The sequence below is a fragment of the Phoca vitulina genome, unplaced genomic scaffold (genome assembly GCF_004348235.1).
Source record: "Phoca vitulina isolate PV1807 unplaced genomic scaffold, GSC_HSeal_1.0 scaffold1, whole genome shotgun sequence".
Lineage (NCBI taxonomy): Eukaryota > Metazoa > Chordata > Mammalia > Carnivora > Phocidae > Phoca > Phoca vitulina.
The window spans coordinates 36,776,509-36,797,338 of record NW_022589704.1 but is presented as its reverse complement, the minus strand read 5'-3'; the positions used below and the strand labels follow the sequence as shown (position 1 = coordinate 36,797,338).

At 38.6% G+C, this 20,830-nt stretch overlaps 1 protein-coding gene across 3 annotated transcripts in view; it reads left to right on the top strand.

Moving 5' to 3' along the window:
- The window catches only part of PLCL1 (phospholipase C like 1 (inactive)), a 334,323-nt gene extending 314,120 nt beyond the window's left edge, over positions 1–20,203 (top strand). For all 3 annotated transcript variants that reach the window (XM_032405397.1, XM_032405414.1, XM_032405404.1), the window contains exon 6: positions 19,699–20,203. In XM_032405397.1, coding sequence (XP_032261288.1) covers positions 19,699–19,881 — 183 coding nt within the window. In that variant the 3' untranslated portion in view covers positions 19,882–20,203. The remainder of the gene's footprint in view (positions 1–19,698) is intronic.
- Positions 20,204–20,830: the final 627 nt, after the last annotated feature.

Here is a 20,830-nt window from a genome sequence, read left to right as displayed (position 1 = left end):
TCTCCTTTCACCAATTCTAAAAGCAAGTGGTAGATTTTTTTTTTTTTTTTTTTTTTTGCCTTTGATGAAGCATGATCAGTTCAGATTTTGCTAAGGTACTTTCCTTCTGTGAAAATCATTTTCTACTGTGTGAACATAGCGTTCGCTTCTAATTTAAATGCTTACGTATACAAGTTGGTGAGACAATGTTTTTGGATGACTTTGTAAGTTTTCAGAATGACTTTGAGGACACTTAGAGTGACTGAGGTACAAATTGACATGGAGGCAGAGGAATTAACTAAATGGTTTTAGAAGTCCATTTCTTTTTTTTCTTTTTTTTCAGTTTTTTTTTATTATGTTATGTTAATCACCATACATTACATCATTAGTTTTTGATGTAGTCTTCCATGATTCATTGTTTGCATATAACACCCAGTGCTCCATGCAGAATGTGCCCTCTTCAATACCCATCACCAGGCTAACCCATCCTCCCAGCCCCCTCCCCTCTAGAACCCTCAGTTTAGAAGGCCATTTCTAACTATTGGCACACAAGCTTTTTGTGGACAGACAGGAACCAAGGGAGCCACCTGGTGGACAATGTGAGAACGTGTCATTTTCTAGAGGTAGCCATAAATGCATACACTATGAAATCCCTGCTTTTTTACTTTTAAATTTAGATAGATTTAATTATATGTTTAAGCTTACATGCTTTACATTTTTAATTGATGAGTAACTTTCCCACTTCATACCAATAAAAGGGCTCTAAAATAAGGAGAAAGAATATTAGGATACTATGAAAATCAAGTTAGAAGAACAATCAATCCAAGAAGTAGAGGCATTTAGTAATTCCATTTCATATTTTGTCTTTTTCCTTTCACATTCATTGCTCAGCATATCTGTGTTTATACATATAAAATGGCTTTTATGAAAGACTTTCAGCTACCCTCCAGCTACTCTACTTCCTATCTCTCTTCGCCTACACAGTCAAACTTCTTAACAAGGTTGTTTACACTTGCCGAATCCACTTCCTTACCTCCCACACAGTCCTTAGCCAACTTTAATCTGTCTTCTCCTCTGACACTCCATTAAATCATTCTCACCAAGGTCACCAGTCACCTTCTTGTCACGAAATCTTGTGGACGGTCTTTAGCTTTTATTTTCCTTGACCACTTGGGAACATTCTGCATGGCTGGTCACTCCTTCTTCTTGCATCACTGCTTCCCTTGAATTCTGGGACACTGCACTCTCCTGGTGTTCCTCTTACATCTCTGGCTCTTTCTTCCCAGCGGTTATCGCAGGTTACCCTTCCTCTGCTCGTCTGCTAAATGCTGGTGTTTCTTAGGGTTCTAGCCTAGGCTCTCTTCTCACTCCATCCTCTCTCCCAGAGTCACAGTGTCCATGCAAATAGTTTTCATTCCCTTCACTCTGTTGTCAAATCCCAAATGTGTATCTTTGGTCCATGGGTCTCTCCTTATCTCTAGATGACCTCCATTTGCGACCCTTCCCTCCTAGTTACCCTCCAGGCATCGCACTGGGGGTTCTCTTCATCACAGGCAGGTCACCGTGTCTCAGACTATGTTCATCTCCATGCACATCTGACAGCACTGGTTTCTCTACTTGAGTAAGTGAATGGATGAATGAAAGAATGGATGACAATTTGGAGTTATCCATGCAAGCAACCTGGGAATTATTCTTGATCTTTATCCTAAGCCTCCATCTCTAAGCAATTACCAAGTATTGCTGGGTCAACCTCTGAAATATGTGCTCTCCATTCCCATAGCTTCGTCTTCTTCATTTATCACCCGAGTTAGTGAAGTCTTTCCTTTCCCGTATACCCTGTCCCCCTCTGCAGCACAGTGGCTGAGGTGACCTTTCTAAACATAAGTCTGGTCATAGCCACTCTGCATGCTTAAAGCCCTTCCAAGGTTTCCCGTGGCGCCTCCTGCAAACTTCCTAACTACCCCTATGGAGCTCTTTGTGATCTCTTTCCTCTCCAGCTTCATCTCTCATTGCCTTCCTCTTCCACGGGCCCCTCCAGCCACACCGAACTTTTCCCAGTTCTCAATGGCACCAGTGTGCTCTCATGCAGAGCAGTTACGGGAAGTGTCCCTTCTGCTTCAGAGGAGGTCTTTGCACGCTGTGCTTTATGCACTGCGGGGGGCACTTTATCTGTGCTTCAGCTGTTAGCTCAGGTTCCCAGTCTTCAGGACACCTTTTCTGACACCACCTCTTCTCCAGGCCCTCCATCCTCAACAGGGTTAGGCCTCTCTGCCATGTGTTTTCATGGTACCCTGTTCTTCCGCTATCATAACACTTTAATTGCCTCCTTATCTCTTTCCCACTAGACGGCCTATTACTTAAAATAATTAAATGATGAATTTTAACACAGCAATTTTAATCTGAGCCCTAATTAATAAATGACAGACTTTCAGTATATAAGGTGAGCTCAAAGAACCTTTCATCCAACCCCCTTCTTTAATAGAAAAGGAAACAGTAGCCTCCAGGAGTTAGCGGTGATATTTCCAAGGTCACCCAGCCAAATCCTAATTTGTTCATCGTTCTTTCCACTGCAGACATCAGCCACAATCCCTGTCCTTTCTACCCTTGTGACTGATTCTGGCTTTCTCTATGAGAAGCTTAGAAAGCTTTAGCTGGGACAAAAAGATGGTTTAAATTCTATTTTGCCTTGATTATCAACCAATCGAATGGTGTGGTTAAAATTGTAACAGACCTGTCATTTCTCATTTAATTTTTTTTTTTTTTTTTACCTGAGTTACAGGGAACTGGGATTCATTCAGGCTTCATCAGGTAAGAAGCATGTATGTAACAAGGCAGGAAACACGTCTCCTGAGAGGAAGAGAAGCCACAGAATGGGCAGCCTCACAGAGATTTGGGCTGGAAGACCATTGCAATCCAAGCAGGCTTTAGGGGACCAGGCTTTTTTTCCTCTCTCAGGAGCAAGAATTGTGAATTTTCACTCTAGTGCGGTAGCTTTGGAAAGGCTTAGCTCCCTCCCCTTTCTTGTTTTCCTCTGTGTATTTTCTAGCACCTCTGACTAAGGCTCTTTGAATATCCCAGGTCACATTCTGAGAGAGTTAATCTGATTGCTTTCACTAATTGCCATCATTGCTTCCTGGAGCCAGGCTAACTGACAGGTCACTGACCAGCTATTAATTGGCCACTCTTGGGCTACGTGTCCAAGCTCGGTCCAACCAGCTGTAGCCAGAGAGGCGGGCTCCGATAGAACAGAGTAGTGCCATCCCACCTCAAGGTCAGCAGGGGGCTAGTTTCTTTAGCAAGCGTCTGTGCACATGGACAGAATCACACAAGGCTTGTTCCAGATTTTCTACATGGTCACAATTTAAAGCTCGTCCAAAAATGTGTGGGTTTTTTTGTCTGCATATCTAAGGCCTAAAAGATATCAGCTACTGAAATATTGGAATTGCCTATGAATGTTTTCTCCCACTAGTTTCTGATAGTTTGATCTTCACAGTTATGTGGGAAGAAATCCGAGGCCTGGATAGGACGAGCATTTAGGGAGGTGTCAGCATAACACTGAAAGGGTTTGGTGAATGTGTGATGAATTTTTCCAGGCATATATATTTATAATGTGGATTTAAAAACAAGAATGTAAGAGTGATGGCGAATGACATTCAGAAGAAATGTTTTGACAGGTGTATGTGATGATTTAATGGTGCGTTTTTCCAGAAGGTGGACAGGGTGATGCTGTGGAGATGTGTGTCTTTCAGGGAAGCAGTATCCACGGCTGTGAACTTGCCATTGAGTGTGAACTGCCACTCAGGCTTTCCCCCTAACGTCACAGAGCTGGATCATTATTTTCAGAGGTGCTAATAATGTGTGAACCTTGATTGGATTCTGGATTTTAAAAAGCTATTAAAGATGTTTTGAGACATTTGGGAAAATTTAATATGCACTGCATATCAGATGAAATTGCTGAATGAGTGCTAATTTCATTGGGGTAATAGTGTGTGGTTCTGCCCTTATTTTCATGATATGCCTACTGAGATATATAGGGTGAAATATATGTAGATAGTTGGAATAGATAAATTGATTAAACCAAAATGACATAATATGAACAGTTGGTAAATATGGATACTATTTTTTTTAAAGATTTTATTTATTTATTTGACAGAGAGATAGAGAGAGCCAGAGAGCACAAGCAGGGGGAATGGCAGAGAGAGAGGTTAAAGCAGGCTGAGCAGGGAGCCTGATGAGGGACTCGATCCCAGGACCCTGAGATCATGACCCTGAGCCAAAGGCATGACGCTTAACCGACTGAGCCACCCAGGCGCCCCAATATAGATACTATTATTTCAACTTTGGTGTAACGTAATTCTGAAAATAAACAACATGTTGGAGCAAAATATGTTGCTAGTAGTTTGGTGTTGTGGATGGCTTGAGTTTGAGATCTGAAACTTGAGTGAGTCTCAGATTAGGGAAAACAGGTCTTGACATTTCCTTGGTGTAACGGTAATCTGGTGTTTAACCAAATGCCCTGCTGGCTATGAGGCACCAACAATGAACACCTCATTCCTGACCAAATCTCCAAACAGTCATTGTGGAGGGAGCCAAGCTGGCCATTCCTCGATTTAACTATTAATAAGAAATAGCCATTTCATCTGATAGCTGCCTTACCTTCATTAATTAAAAAATGACCGGTTGCATGGAGAGCGCAGGGAGGTTGCCCCTTGAACAATTTCTTGCTGATAGCTATTTGGCCACTGCAACTGACATAACTTAGAACTCATGCCAGCATCATTGGGTGCCTACTGGGCTGCAGGATGGGCTACCCTGCACATGCCATGAAACACTGCTAAAGGGGACAGTTTCAGCCTATTTAGAGGTGTTATGATTTTGCAGAGAATTAAGATGTCCTTGGTAAAAGGACACGTCTAGACCAGATGCAGTATGGCTGTCATTGGGCTGTAGGGAATGCCACGCACATAGAAGTCTGTGTGAATGGTGCCCCTAGAGTTGTGCAGCCCAAGACCAGAGGTCACAAAATACCACTTGCCTGCTGAAATTCTCGGTGCCATGGAGGCGGTTAAGCAGCTGAAGCCACTTTGTGATCACTCACCGTGTGGCCTGTTGTTATTACATCTACACTCTTTTTTTTTTTTTTAAAGATTTTATTTATTTATTTGACAAAGAAAAGCACAGCGAGAGCAGGAACACAAGCAGGGGGAGCGGGAGAGGGAGAAGCAGGCTTCCCGTGGAGCAGGGAGCCCGATGTGGGGCTCGATCCCAGGATCCTGAGATCATGACCTGAGCCGAAGGCAGACGCTTAACGACTGAGCCACCGAGGCACCCCATACATTTACACTCTTATTCTGGCATTTTTGCAGATTTATCCTTTGGATAGATGAAGTAGCCAATAATTTAAGCAATGTAATCAGTAATTTCTTACAGTGAAACCACACCAAGCAAATACCAGGCAAATAGAATGCATTTTAAAAGTCTTCTTCTAGTACTAGGAACGGTCTCTATAGTCTTTGTCTGCTCTGGGGTTTGTAGCATCCTACATCTTTCAGGTTGCTGTAAATGATCTTTTTTGAAATGGAAATAATAGTATGAGCTGGCCAAATAGAGGTTTCTGTAGAAGCTCCTTCCGTGTTTGGCCTACAGCGCTCATGGCAGTATGAATTCAGATTTCAGGGTCATTTATTATCCAGTGAAAGTTAATTTGAGATATCAGAACTTTTAAACAGTATTTGTTTCTTTGCGCTGATGACCATCCATTACTGAAATTTCATTTGAAATGCAATTAATTATCTTTGTCACCTTGCTAAAGGTTGATACTAATCTTCTGTCCTCTCTTATTAGATTTGTTGACACGGAGGCAAATGATCACAATAATGGGAAGCAAAGAGCAGAGAGCAGGGGAATCAACAGGCAGTGGATTCTTACTGTTTTATTGAATGGTTCTTTTGTCAAAATGACTGCAAGAGAATTCTCAGGATACCGGTATCATCACACAAACCTACATTCATGAAGTTTTCTGCACTTGAGTCATATTTTTAAAGTTTAGCTCAGGGGTTTCTATTATTCAGCTCACTGGTGTTGAAACAATTTTGTTGACATTTTCTTTAAGTGGATTAGGCTCACAGTCATTTGCCCAAAGCAGACAGATGGCTTCTTAACCAGAGCACCCTTGCAGGAACTTATCTTATGGTATCTTCAGAAATATAATGGGTCTGTCACAAAAGACAATGTTTGTCATTAATTTCTTTTGGTGACAGATGATTTCAGTTCATTTTTACTTTCTCATCTGCCTTAAATAAAATGGCATTTAACATTTTTTATTCCAATAGTGAGCAATGAATGCTTCAGTGTTTTACACTGAGCAATGTTGTAACCTCTAATTTACAAACAAGAAAATAAGCATTTGCCTGGGAAAGGATGACATGTTCCAGGGTTTCCCAAGGAAAATTCCGCCATCAGCGGAATCATTATTCTTTTAATTTTAATCATTATGGGGTTTTTCACAGGTTATCAATCCTGAATGTTATTCTCAGTAACTGTTTATTCCCTCTATTTTGCCAACTTGTCTTTTTTAAATTTCAAAGTGGTTTTTGTTTCCTCTCATTTTGTAAGGTAGAGTACAGTAGACATCTCTAACATTGTCATTATCAATAGCAAATTTACTGAAACTTTTAAGTTTTCTGCTTATAGAATAATTATAATAGCTAACAATCATTAGAGTTTGCCACATGTTATTCTAAATCACATGTATTATCTCTCTTAATCTTGCAGTAAGCCCAGAGGTGAGTATAATTATTAGAGCCATTTTATGGATGAGGAAACTGAGGCACCAAGTGACCTTGTTCAAGGTCAAAAAGCTAGTAAGTGGTGGAGCCCAGGGTTTGAATTTAGGCAGTCTGACAGCAGAGGTCCCATTACATTGACCTACAGAATAGCAGTATGGTTACAATTCAACGTCTCTGGGCCAGATTGTTATTATATGAGCAAAATGTGGAATCCTTAGTATCAGATGTATTCTTTCATCACTCCTGGAGTTCTGGCTCTGCTCCCCAGTTTGTGTGTGCTGCTATCTTGGGCAGCCAACCTATGTGGGAGGTTTTCTGGAGCTTATGGATACTGCAAGGAGAATTAGTATCCCAGGGATCTGAGAACTAACAAGTCCTCACATTAATGGCATCCTTGAAAATGTTCAGCTGGTGCCTGTAATGAATTTGATTCTTCTATAGTCTTCTTTTTTGGATCTTATCTACTGGGGCCTATCATATCTTTTTTTTTTTTTAAAAGAATTTACTTATTTGAGAGAGAGAGAGCGCACGAGAGAGCACAAGCTGGGGGAGCAGCAGGGGGAGAGGGAGAAGACTTCCTGCTGATCAGGGAGCCCCAAGTGGGGCTCGATCACAGGACCCTGGTATCATGATCTGAGCTGAAGGCAGATGCTTAACCAACGGAGCCACCCAGGTGCCCCAAGGCTTATGATATCTTTAAAATGAAAACCAATCATCTTCTCTACACTTCTCCCACTCATGAATCTTCTACCACTGCTTTTGTATTTCTGAAAATTGGGCTCAGATCAAAATCATTAAATTATTTCAAACTCTGTACCCACATTCAAGGCAAAATCGACATCAAAGTATCAGCACAAAGAAAGTATTTATGTGGGGCACTTGGGTGGCTCAGTCGTTAAGCGTCTGCCTTCGGCTCAGGTCATGATCCCGGGGTCCTGGGATTGAGCCCCGCATCGGGCTCCCTGCTCAGTGGGAAGCCCTGCTTCTCCCTCTCCCACTCCCCTGCTTGTGTTCCCTCTCTCACTGTGTCTCTCTCTGTCAAATAAATAAATAAAATCTTAAAAAAAAAAAAAAGAAAGTATTTATGTATGGGACATTCCTGGGGTTTTATCAAAGGATTTTTTCTTCTTTAAACCAAATAGGGCTTAAACTATTTTTTTCTTCTCTCCATTTCTAAGATCTATTAGATGACATGTGCAGCATATCGTGTAATGCAACTAAATGTGAAGAAAAATAACACAGTGAAGAAAAAGCATCTGTTGGTCTGGGGAGCAGGCAGTATTAGTTATTTCCTTCACACTTCTTACCTGTGTGAACCTGGGCAGTATATTTACTTAGCTTTCTTGAGTCCATTTCTTCACCTGTAAAGTTGAAAAAAATTATAGCTGATCTTCAAATATCTCAAAAATGTGAAATAATTGCTAAGAACTCTTTCTTAGCAGAACCAAAAGATACTGTCACCAAGTGATACTTTACTATTTTCCACTTGCATTGTTTTTTCTTCAGTAAAAATTTAAAGGAAACAAAATAGGGACACCTGGGTGGCTCAGTTGGTTAAGCAACTGCCTTCAGCTCTGGTCATGATCTCAAGGTCCTGGGATCTCAAGGTCCTGGAATCAAGCTCTGAATCAGCTTCCCTGCTCAGACTCAGGGAGTCTGCCTCTCCTTCTGCCTCTCCCTCTGCCCTTCCCCCTGCTCATGCTTTATCTTTCTCTCTCTAACAAATAAATAAAATCTTAAAAAAAAAAAGGAAACAAAATAAATTCTAAGGAGGTAAATTATAAGGAAAAATGGGATGCATTTGGCCATTTTGTGCTAAGTCACAAAGCGGTATCCTTCCAGATCACCCTCCCGGACCATCTGTATCTCTATCAGTAAGACTGTAGGAGCATTGAGGATTCAAGGCAAGCATCACAAGATCCTTGTATCATATTTCACTGATTATAAGATGCCAAAAAAGAGATGAAGATGCTTCTCTGTCTTCCAAATTGTTGCTCATCTGTCACTTAAACAGGAGACTTGCCTGATCCCCTAGACTACATGTTCTCATCACAACACATTCCTTTCCTTTAAGCACATGGCACAACTTGTGATTAGATATAGTTTTATTTTTGTGGTTTTTTGGTGAATGCTTGTATCCCTAACTAGACCTCCATTCTATGTGGGCAGGAAGGACATCTGTGCTCACCATCTTACCCTGAGTCTAGCCCTGCAGTTCTTCATGAGTACAGTACTGCGGGCACTTTGCAAAATTGTGGAGGTGATGGAAGAATTCTCTGGGGACATTTAGTGGACACAGCCAGGAATGCTGGGTATTGTGCATGGTACACGACAGAGCAACATAATGAACAGTTGCCTGCATCCTACAAGACTTTAAGTCCTGCCCTACTAAACCATCTAAAATACAAACTGGAGTACTTTAGTAAATGATATTAATTTTTTTTTATAAGAAGTTATGTGAAAGGCCCAGTACATGAGGAAAACATAGGTACTGAGAGGCATGTCTAAATGAATAAAGATATTGTTTTTAAATTATTGAATAATTTATTCACTCTGGGCATTCTGTCTACTTGATTGTATGATTGCTATACAGTAAGTGATATTGGAACAAATTGGGAAGTAAGAGACTGGTTTTAATTACTTTGTTATTTTTCACAATCCATGGTGGGCATCCCACAGTGTCCTGTGAAGTAGAAGCTGATATTATCAATCACAAGAAAAATATCCTTTGAGATACCTTTGAAGACTTGGCAACTTTGGTGGGGGGTATGGATACTATTTATTTCCTCACTTGTGGGATTATCACACTTTTTCTCCCTGGTGAGAGTCTGTACTTGTCTTGGCATGCTATCCCTACCTTAATTAAGGTTGTTTCCTTTCTTCGTTTATTATACGCAAATAAGCCTGGACTGCTGCCATTCTTTGTTTTTATATGAGTGTCTCTCTGGTACATCTGCATTGTCATTTTCCTATATTCTTTGTGTGTGTGGAATTGCATCTGATCTCTTTATTTCTCTTTTGAATTTAAATGAATTCATATTAAGTAAGTACAGGCCTCTGCCTACTTCATTATGGTTTCTTGCGTGCCTCCCTGGGCGTTTATATATCACAATACATATTATTTTGTTTTAAACAACCATAGGGTTGAGAACCACAGGTCAAAGACAAAGTCTGGCATATATGGAATATGTTTAGTAAATATTTGCTTGATGAACAGATAGAAATAAAGCAAAAATGAAGATCTAAGTCCTTATTGATAACTAAAGGAAACCTCCATTGTTCCTAAATCAAAGGAAGGTCATGGGTGTGTCTTGGTTCATACATAGGTAGCTCAGAACAACATACAACAGGGACAACAAATGGGATTTGGAAATATTAAATTCTATACTTTTTTTAAAAATATTGATTTTATTTATTGATTGATTTAAAGATTTTCTTTCTTCTTTCAAGATTTTATTTATTTATTTGCGAGAGGGAGAGAGAGAGCATGAGATGAGAGAGAAACGATGAGTGGGGGGGAGGGGCAGAGGGAGAAGCAGACTCCCCACTGAGCAGGGAGCCTGACACAGACATGGGGCTCCATCCCAGGACCCTGGGATCATGACCTGAGCTGAACGCAGACGGCTAACTGACTGAGCCACCCAGGTGCCCCTTAAAGATTTTATTTTTAAGTAATCTCTACACCCAATGTGGGGCTCAAACTTACAACCCTGAGATCAAGAGTTGCATGCTGCACTGACTGAGCCAGCCAGGTGCCCCAGTACTTCTTTTTAAGCTCTGGTCAACAAGTGTATCTCAGTGTAATAGGTTTAACTGATGAATGTGCTAGTACGCATCACTAATGGTATCTGTTGTCAGCACTGTTGCTACTGGATTGTTATTAGTATTACTGTTATTATATTTTTCAGCTTTATTGAGATATAATTAATATATAACATTGCGTAAGCTTAAGGATTATATATATATATAAAAGATAATTATATAAGGTGATGAGTGTTAACTAATTTATTATGGTAATATATAATATACGTAATATATATATAGTGAGATGATTATCATAATAAGTTAGTTAACACACTCATCACCTCATATAATTATCTTTTTCTTTTTGTAGTGAGAACTTTTAAGATCTACTGTCTTAGCAACTTCCAAATATACAATACGGTATTATTAACTATAGTCACCATGCTGTACATTAAATTTCCAGAACTTACTCATATTGTGATTGGAAGTTTGTACTCTTTGACCACCTTCACCTATTTTCCCTATCCCTTGCCCCGGCAACCATCAAACTACTTTTGTTTCTATGAATTGTGTTTTTTTAGATTATGCATAAAAGAGATCATCTAGTATTTGTCTTTCTCTGTCTGACTTATTTCATTTAATATAATGCCCTCGAAATGCATCCATGTTGTTGAAAATGGCAGGTTTAGCTTCTTTCTTTCATAGCTGAATAATATTGTATTATATAAATAACATCTTTTTAAATGTTATTAGATGCTACACATATTATATAGATATATTAAAGATATATATATATATATATATTAAAGAAGATGGCTATAGATATGTATGTATATACATTTATCTGTTTGTTTGATGGATACTGAAATTGTTTCCATGTCTTGGCTATTGTAAATAATGCTGTAATGCACATGTTAGTGTGAATATCTCTTCAGATCCTGATTTCATTTCCTTTGGATATACACCCAGAAGTGGAATTGCTAAATTGTATGGTAGTATTTTTAGTATTTTTGAGGAATCTCCACACTGTTTTCCATAGTGGCTGCACCAATTTACATTTCCAACAGTGCACAAAGGGCCTTTTCCTCCATCTCCTTGCCAGTGCTGGTTACCTCTTGTCTTTTTGGCAATAGTCATTCTAACAGGTATAAGGTAGTTTTGATATCTTACTGTGGTTTTGATTTGCATTTTCCTGATGATTAATGATGTTGAGCACCTTTTCATATACCTGTTGGCCATTTGTATGTCTTGTTTGGAAAAATGTTTATTCAGGCCTTTTGCCCATTTTTAATTGGATTATTTATTTTTTGTTATTGAGTTGTTAAATATTTTGAGTTGTTATATCTATGTATATATATTGAGCTCCTTATGTATTTTGGACACTAACCTCTTATCAGATATATGGTTTGCAAATATTTTCTCCCATTCAGTAGGTTGCCTTTTCATCTTGTTGATTATTTCTTTTGCTGTAAAGAAGCTTTTTAATTTGTTGTAGTCTCACTTGTTTATTTTGGCTTTTGTGGCTTGTGCTTTTGATGCTGTACTATTTCAATTACTGTAGTTTTGTAGTATAGTTTAAAATCAGGAAGTGTGATGCCCCCAGCTTTGTTCTTTTTCAGATTGCTTTGGCTATTTGTAGTCTTTTGTGGTTCCAGATGAATTTTAGAATTGTTTTTCTCTTTCTGTGAAAAACACCATTGGGATTTTGATAGGGATTGGCCTGAATCTATAGATGACATTGGGTAGCATGGGTATTATAATATTAATTCTTCTGATCCATAAACATGAGATATCTTTCCATTCATTTGTGTCTTCTTCAATTTCTTTTATCAGTATCTTGTAGTTTTCGGTATGCAGATCTTTCACCTTCTTGGTTAAATTTAAGTATTTTATTGTTTTTGATGATATTGTAAATTGGATTTTTTTCTTTATTTCTTTTTCTGATCATTTATTGTTAACTGATAAACACAATTGATTTTTGCATGTCAATTTTGTATCCTGCAACTTTACTGAATTCATTTATCAGTCCTAATTGTTGTTTGGTATAGTCTTTAGGGCTTTCTATATATAAGATTAGGTTATCTGTAATCAGAGGCAATTTTACTACTCCCTTTCTGATTTGGATGCCCTTTCTCCCTCCCTTCCTTCCTTCTTTCCTTCCCTCCTTCCTTCCTTCCTTCCTTTCCTCTGTCTTCCTTCCTTTTTCTTTTCTTTTCTTTGCTTTTTTTCTTTTCTTTCCCCTCCCCTCCCATCCCATCCCTTCCCTTTTCCTTTCCTTTCCTTTTCTTTTTTCTCCCACCTAACTGCTCTGGCTAGGATTTGCAGTACTATGTTGAATAGAAATAGTGGGAGTAGGCACCCTTGTCTTGTTCTTGATCTTAGAGGAAAAGCTTTCAACCTTTCACCATTGACTATGATGTTACTTGTGGTCTTGTCATATGTAGCCTGAATTATGTTGAGGTACATTCCTTCTATACTCAGGTTGTTGAGAGTTTTTATCATGAAAGGATGTTGAATTTTGTCAAATGATTTTTTATGCATTTATTGAGATGATCATGATTTTTACATTTCATTCTCTTTCTATGATATAATTATTAGTGATTAGTGTTTAAATAATGTTAAATGACTTCATTTATATATATACTCAACAACACAAAGATGGTTTCTTCTATACTAAAAACTATTTTTAAAAAACATGGTCAATGCAAAGGTTTTCTGCTTAAGACACAGTTAGTTACCATTTTGAAGTAAATAAGGTTCTTTATTCCTTCAACATTCAAGTTAGTCAAGATTTCCTGATGAGAAAGATATTGTAACAATGCAGGATGTTATTTGAAAAAGAAATGTGGAAAAAGATTTTATTTGCCAAGTCTTAAAACATATGTTTTCAAATTTAACTTTCTTTTTTTTTTGAGATTTAAAATTTTAATTTACATTTCAATATACATGTAGTAAAATTCAGTGTTGTGGTGTAGAGTTCCATGAATTTTTAGGAATCTGTTGTTATATATCTAGCACCGTGATCTGTTTCAAATTTAACTTTCAAATATAATTTTCATTATGTTGAATTTCAACAGATTCTAGCTTCGAACTTTTTATAGCCTTTTGTATAGTTGTGCTTATTAAACATGTCATTCTGCTTTCTTTTGCAATGTTGTCTTCTCTTTGGTATTAAATTATTCTCAAAATTTCTTTGAAATATCTTCTACATTTTATAAACTAGTCTTCCTTCAGAATTAGATTCTCAGGTATTAAAAAGACTTACTTATTTTCTGTTTCCACAGTCTTCAGAAACATCTGATTAATTGGAGTTTATGAACAATACTAAAATAAATCAGTCACGAAACTAATTTAAAAACCTGACCTTTGTATAAAATTATAAAATACAATGGGTCAGGTGAACATGTCCAGTGTAGTCCCCTTTCTGTTCCTTTAAGAATAAAATAATTTGATTGCATTATGTAATAAAGATTTGAAAACAGTGTTAACTTGTTTTGAGTTCAGAGTTTTAGGTGAAGAGTAACATGTGGCTCCATAACATTGGCTCCATTAATCCAAAGCTCTTAGACCAAAACTGTCTACGATTATTCATCCATATTTCTTGAGAATTCATAGAGTTAAAATTCAATTTTTTAACTGACTAGTAGAATGCAGTTGGCATATTTGGTTGCCAAGGTATTGAAAAATAATAAATCTGACTGTTGATAATTAAATGCAATGGAAACCTCTATTTATTTTGCAATTAAGTTATCTTGTCCATGATCTCCTAATAGCTATACTTTTGTGCCCTATAACTCTTGTTAACAACTTGTTTCCATTCCCTACATGGCTAGGCTTTTGTTCTGGAGAGCAAGAATTCCAGGCCATCTTTGCAGAGCTTTACCCAATATTCTAGAAATGTCACATCAAGAGAAGTACATCTGTTATGACATCACCACATTTTTGATCTGCTATTTTAATTTCTCAAATGAAGAACATTGTAGAAGTTATTTCTACCCCTTTGCAACAAAACATTTAGCCTCTTCAGATAATACAGAGATTCCCAAAAAGCATGGTTTTTGAAATAGTAAGATGGTAGTAGGGTACGACTCACCATCACACGGTTTTGTCCAACAAATTGTAGGTAGCACGAATAAAGAGCTGCTAATTCCACCATGCTGTCTGTGGCTGACTTTTACTACAGTATTGTTCATAGCTATCGACACTAGCTATAGGTGCGGACTCTCACATGAAACCATATCAGGGGAATCAATCTGCCATTGAATATGTGCTGAAAAATACCCACACAAGTCTGCCTGGAGACAGAGCTACATTTGTTTATGTGTGTAGATGCGTATATGTGAGGGCGTATCCATTCCCAGAGTCTCAGTTAGCTTCTTTAAATATTTGTGGTGTGCTCTGAGACAACCCACGCATTTCCTTCACATGTCACATGGACACCAGTCACGATGTCCTCCTGCTCTTGTGTGCACTAATAACACAAGGGATAGTGCAGTTCATGGGAAAATGGGTGTGAAGGAATCATGGATGTCTTTTGTAAGTTCTTCTGCCAGATTGTAGTCAAAATTATTTTTGAACAGTGTTGGGCAGGGAGGGAGTTGCCTTTCTTAGTAGAAGAGGAATAATAAAAATCCTGAATGTCTTTTGAGAGATAATAAAATATGTTCTTAATAGATAACTTCCAAATATATAACTAATAAGTTCCTTACATTTAGAATTCCAGTTTTTTTTTACAGTTATGATATAATGAGATAATCTGTGCAAATTTGCTTATACTTAGTTTATTAAGTGTTCAATAAATGTTAGCTTCTAGGTAGGGTTGTGATGATATTTTACTGTCAGTAATAAGTTTATTAGTAGTAATAAAACTTGTGGCATTGTACAGCAAGCCCATTTACAGTCTAAATTGTATCAGATATTTCTTGATTTTTAGATAATGTGTTTTAGTTGCAATCTAATGCAGTTGTAAGGATTTGGTTATGACTGCTTAATCTCTTTTTAAAAAAATTCATCAATCATCACTAATTTTTTTTTTCTTAAAGATTTTATTTATTTATTTGAGAGAGAGAATGAGATAGAGAGAGCACGAGAGGGGGGAGGGTCAGGGGGAGAAGCAGACTCCCTGCCGAGCAGGGAGCCCGATGCGGGACTCGATCCCGGGACTCCAGGATCATGACCTGAGCCGAAGGCAGTCGCTTAACCAACTGAGCCACCCAGGCGCCCAATCATCACTAATTTTTAGATTCAAAATCTCTATAGTGATCTCTCTATGGTTTTCTGTGATGCCAAGAGTTACTCTTTAAATACGCAGGGATTTCCATGGACTTTTAATTTTGGAAGCCAAATAATTGTGGAGGCTGAGTTGGTGGCCATTGCCCTTGAGACTTTTGATAGTCCTGTTGTCCTATCAGCATCAGTCTGCCTGAGATGCCCTCTATTACTTCTGCTTTTCTTTGGGTTAAAGCAGTCCTCATTTTTTTTTTTTTTTTCTGAAGCATTCCTAACATCAGAGGAGGGAAATTACAAATTGCCATGAGATTGCTAGAATATCAAAACATTGGCAGCAGCTTGACATTTCTTTCAAACTGAGTGTTCATTGATCACATTGTACATTAATTTTACATTTCAGGCCATAACAATCCCAGAGATATTTTAGTATCCAAGAAGTGTTTTGATTTATATAATACCAAGTAAAATTCTCTCCTCTCCTTCTCTCCCAAGACCTCTACTTGAGGAGTATTTTTGAGCATATTTCTTTGGAAATGCCTGTTACAATACTCGTTAAATAAACACAACACACTAATCCCTTTAAATTGATCAGCTGATCTGATTACCTAATACATCTTGTAGGAAATGATACATAGGACAAAAATGTTTGACAGAGGAGATACCGTATAGGCTGGCTTGTTAGGAGTTTGAGAGGGAGCGTAACAGAGTTGAGAGACGGATACTCGTTGGCCAGGGGAAATTGCAGCACATAAAATGGGAAAAAGTACTAAAAAGGAATGCCAGGATGGGGGTTGTTAACAATAAACTTCACTCTTTTTATAGTTTTGCCTGGTATGAGTCTTTCCTGGTTCTGATATCCTAAGAGGGAGGACTCCCGGAGTGGATTCCTTGGGCCACAGAACAGAAAGATGACCTTTATTCTTCCTTCTTTAAAGAACAGGAAAAAAAAATTTTTACATAAATGTTTCAACGTAGAATGTAAAAATTCAATTGTAAAACTAGTCTTTGATTTTGTCTTTTTCTATTAGTTAACAATTGAGTTTCTTTTTCTATTTCTTTTCTGCCCGTGTGGTTCAGCCAGGACACGGTGTCTCCTGGTTATCGGGAGATGATGTAGTTGTGTTTTCGTGCACTGGTACCACTGTTTTCTCCAATTGGCCATTGTTTTCTGGAGAGAGGGACTTCTGTGTACCGGAACTGGCACAGTCTGGCATGGAGGCTTGCATGCCACCTCTCGGAACTGATGAGACAACATTCCGGCTGATTAATCAGATAGGTTTCATAACCTGCTGCAGAACAAGGGGAGGGGAGAACATTATGCATTAGTGGCATCCAGCTTGATATTTTTGCATGTTTCACTCTTCTCTTGCAATTAGGGGAGATGCCAATTTTGCTTTTGTTGCAATTTTAAAATGCTTAATGAAACGTTTAGAACTAAAAGGACAATGATCTCTTAAAAGTAACACTGAAAATGAGTGTGGATCTGATCTTTTTATTAATACAGTTTGGTTTTTAAGGGAATCTTTCAATTTGTAAAACCAGTGGCAATATACCTATCTCTGCAAAACAGACTCTTGCAGATGCATTTTAGACAGATTAGTAAAATTTATATCTTAACATTTGTACAGTGCCAAGATATTCATTATAGTAGTAGACTGTGATACCTGCTTTTCACGTCACCTTTTAGCGTAGTTTACTTGTGATTACCAAAATTACAAACAACTCTTCAACATTGTTTCTTTAATCTTTAACACTGTGAGGAAGGCTGAAGGTTATTTTCATGTTTACAGAAGAGCAAGTAGCCCAGGGAGAAATAGTTGGAGCTAAGAGCAAAACTAAGATAGCCTGACTTTTGTCCTTGCCAGCGTGTCCTTGGTGCACCTGATCTGCCCGAGTCTCTAGATACCACCTCCAAGTTCTGTCAGACTCTGCCACATGAGCAATGATTTTCTTTATATCTGCGTTGTTTTCATGGGTAACAATGAATAGGAGGCTCTAACGTGCTTTGGAGAGAGTGCATGATTTTCCTTGAAGAGATGCCGTATCACGTAGTGGTCAAGACTGCAGACTCTGGAGCCAACTGCTGGACTTCATTTAAACCCCAGCTCTACCATGTAGTAGCTGCCTGACTCTGGGAAAGGGGACTGCTCTTGGCCTCAGCTTTTTTTTTTTTTTATCAATAAACCGAGAATAAGAAAAGTGTCTATCTTCGTAGGGTTACTGTGACAATTGAATGAATGAACATACGTAAAGCACAAAAAAGAGTGCCCGTACAGAGTAAGCACTTAATATGTATTATTATTATTATTATTATTATTTAAGAATTGCACTTTTCCAAGTGGATGTGACTTTGTTTTTCAGTGTCCAGAGGGGACTCATCAGTGTTCAGAACTGACTCCCCAAATTCTACTGGCATAGTGAATATTTTTCTTTAGAAAATCCATCTTTCTATGACAGAGTGTTCACTTTCTAGTCTTTAGTCTTAGTCTAAATTATAAACATGGTGTGGGAAATAGGACACTGGACTGAGGTCCAAGACCTGGACTTCAGTCCCAGCTCGTCATGTCCCAGCTGTGACCTTGGGTCAGTCACTAAACCTCATCAGGCTCTGCCTCTTTTCTCCTCATGAGAAAGCTAGACTATAAAACTTCCACGTCCACTTATAAAATCCCTTTCCGTAACTGAGGTGATTGGGATAAGTCCACTTCAACAAAAATATTAGGAAAAGCCATCCTGTGTATCCCATTTAGTTAAAGCCTTTTATTAGAAGGATTTCACTACTATTACATAGGTAGGATTGGCAAGTGCTTGTGTAGATTTTGAGGAATGGAATATGCTATGGCATTTTTAAACATGTGTTTCGTCGGACACCCTGAGGAAAAATGACTCATCAAATTAAACAGTGTATCATGTAGCACGTTGGATAAAATAAGTGACTTATCCTTTCGCTGAGTCTGTGCTTTGTGGAGGAACTCTCCAGCCATCAGTGTCCGCATCCTCCCACATTGTCCTCTGCAGTTCGGGGTCACCTCAGCACTGCAGTGGGAATGGAGAAGGGAGAGAGGAGGGACCATGTCCTCTTTTGTCTGTGCCCCATGGGAGTAGGTTCCGGCTTCCCCACACTTGGTCCTTCGGGTGCCTGGGTCAGCATCAGCTTATATACTTGATCATTGTTAATGAAGAAGTAAAATAAGAAATAAAAAAAGGAGAAAAAGTCTTTCTCAAGTGCTGATGTTCCTGAGAGCTGATGATTTCCTGCAATCCTCATTTGCTTTTTGTTTTGATTGACATACTGAGCCTCCGAAGCCCTTTTTTTTTTTTTCTCCATCAGCCAGATGGAAACATTGTCTTTAGGGTGATGGAAAAGACAGAGGCAATATGGGTAATTAATAATTTAGTAAAAGGCAGATTGCAAGGATAACCCAATGTATAAAAAACCCAGCTTACCAAGCATAATGGTGTGTGTTTTACTTTACAGAAGATGTTTTGCTTTGTAAGCTCTCGTACACTGAGGGGCTGATTTAATTTTCAGTTCTTTAAAGAAGAGCTTCTTTCCTTGTTTTCTCCCAAGCCTAGAAATGCTGGGCCTGGGTGGGATGGGAGTTGCAGCAGTGTGCAAAGTTGTAGACCATGGGGAGGGGACGGGTTCACCATCCTCAGTAATGCAGAGGATGCCCCCCCCCCCCCCCCGAGGTTATTCCTTACTGCAGGAATCTCAAGAGCCTACTGGCAACCACAGAGCTGATTGGGAAGGCTAAAGTTGAGGCCCTGGGCTTAAAGAGCAAAGACCCTGAACAGGGCCAGAAAAGAGCCTGGGGATAATCCCTGCAAAAGTGAGCTCTGAGGGTCTGGGTCCATTTCTTCCCTGAGCAGTAGCACAAATATATAGAGTGATGTTACTCAGGATACGCCTGGTCCATAACTTTCTTCTTTGGTGTATATTTCTCCTTGTTTGTAGGGCCAAGGAGATCTGTTGAAGAATGCCAAGAATGAAGCCATAGAAAACATGAAGCAGATCCAGCTGGCGTGCTTGTCCTGTGGACTTAGTAAAGCACTCAGCAGTGGTGCAGAAGCCAAGAGCAAACGTAGCCTGGAAGCCATCGAGGAGAAAGAGAGTGGCGAGGAGAATGGGAAGCTGTGACCCTGCGCAGTACCGACATGCGCACCCAGCCTTCCCCTCGAGGACTCTGGGTTTTCTCTCTGGTTTTCTTTCTTTCAGCTTTTTAGAAGTTCACAAAAAGATGCCCTCTGTGGGGTGTTGGACATAGATATTTTCACAATGTCAGTATTTTAATGTAGTTAATTTATCTAAGTTAAAACCTTTAGTAGCAGTGTTTAAAAATTCTGGGATGTGTGTACATACCCATGTATGGATGTGGGTGGGAGCGTGTGTATGTGTGTGTGTGTGTGTGTGTGAGAGAGAGCGAGCGAGAGAGAGAGAGACAGACAGACAGACAGATACAGAGAGAGACAGAGAGAGAGAGAGAGAAAGAACCAGAAAGTGACAGAGAGAGAGGAAGAGAGATTGAGAAAGAGAGCTCGAGATCCTATGAAAATCTATTCTACATTGCATTATTCATTTAGTAAGTTATTACTTTATCATTTTGGGACAAATTTGTTAATCTGAAATTCTAAAGAGCACTTACTATAACCGGTTACTGTGTTTAATTTACTTTGTCATTTAATTTAGAGATCTTAACATAGGTTATTATCAAAGGAAGCCAAATTTACCAATGCATAGATGTTTTGATAGATTAAATATCGATTAGAAAATTCTTAAGAATCACAGTAGAAATAAAAGTGAGTGAAAGATAAACAAGTGATCAGAATTTCTGAGGTCAGCAAAATCATTTCTTCAGTTAGAAACTCTTTAAACTATTTATTAAATAAAATCAATTTTTAGAGAGTTTTTTGGTAGTTGTTTAATAAACATATGATTTCATGGAAAAGCTGATCATAAATGAATTTATACCCACCTCTGCGGAACTCTGAAACACAGTGAGAGCTCTGTTGTAATTAGTATTTTGATGTGACATGATTTTCAGTTATAAAATTTCAAGGTTGAGATTTGTTGGAAGGTCTCATTCTTC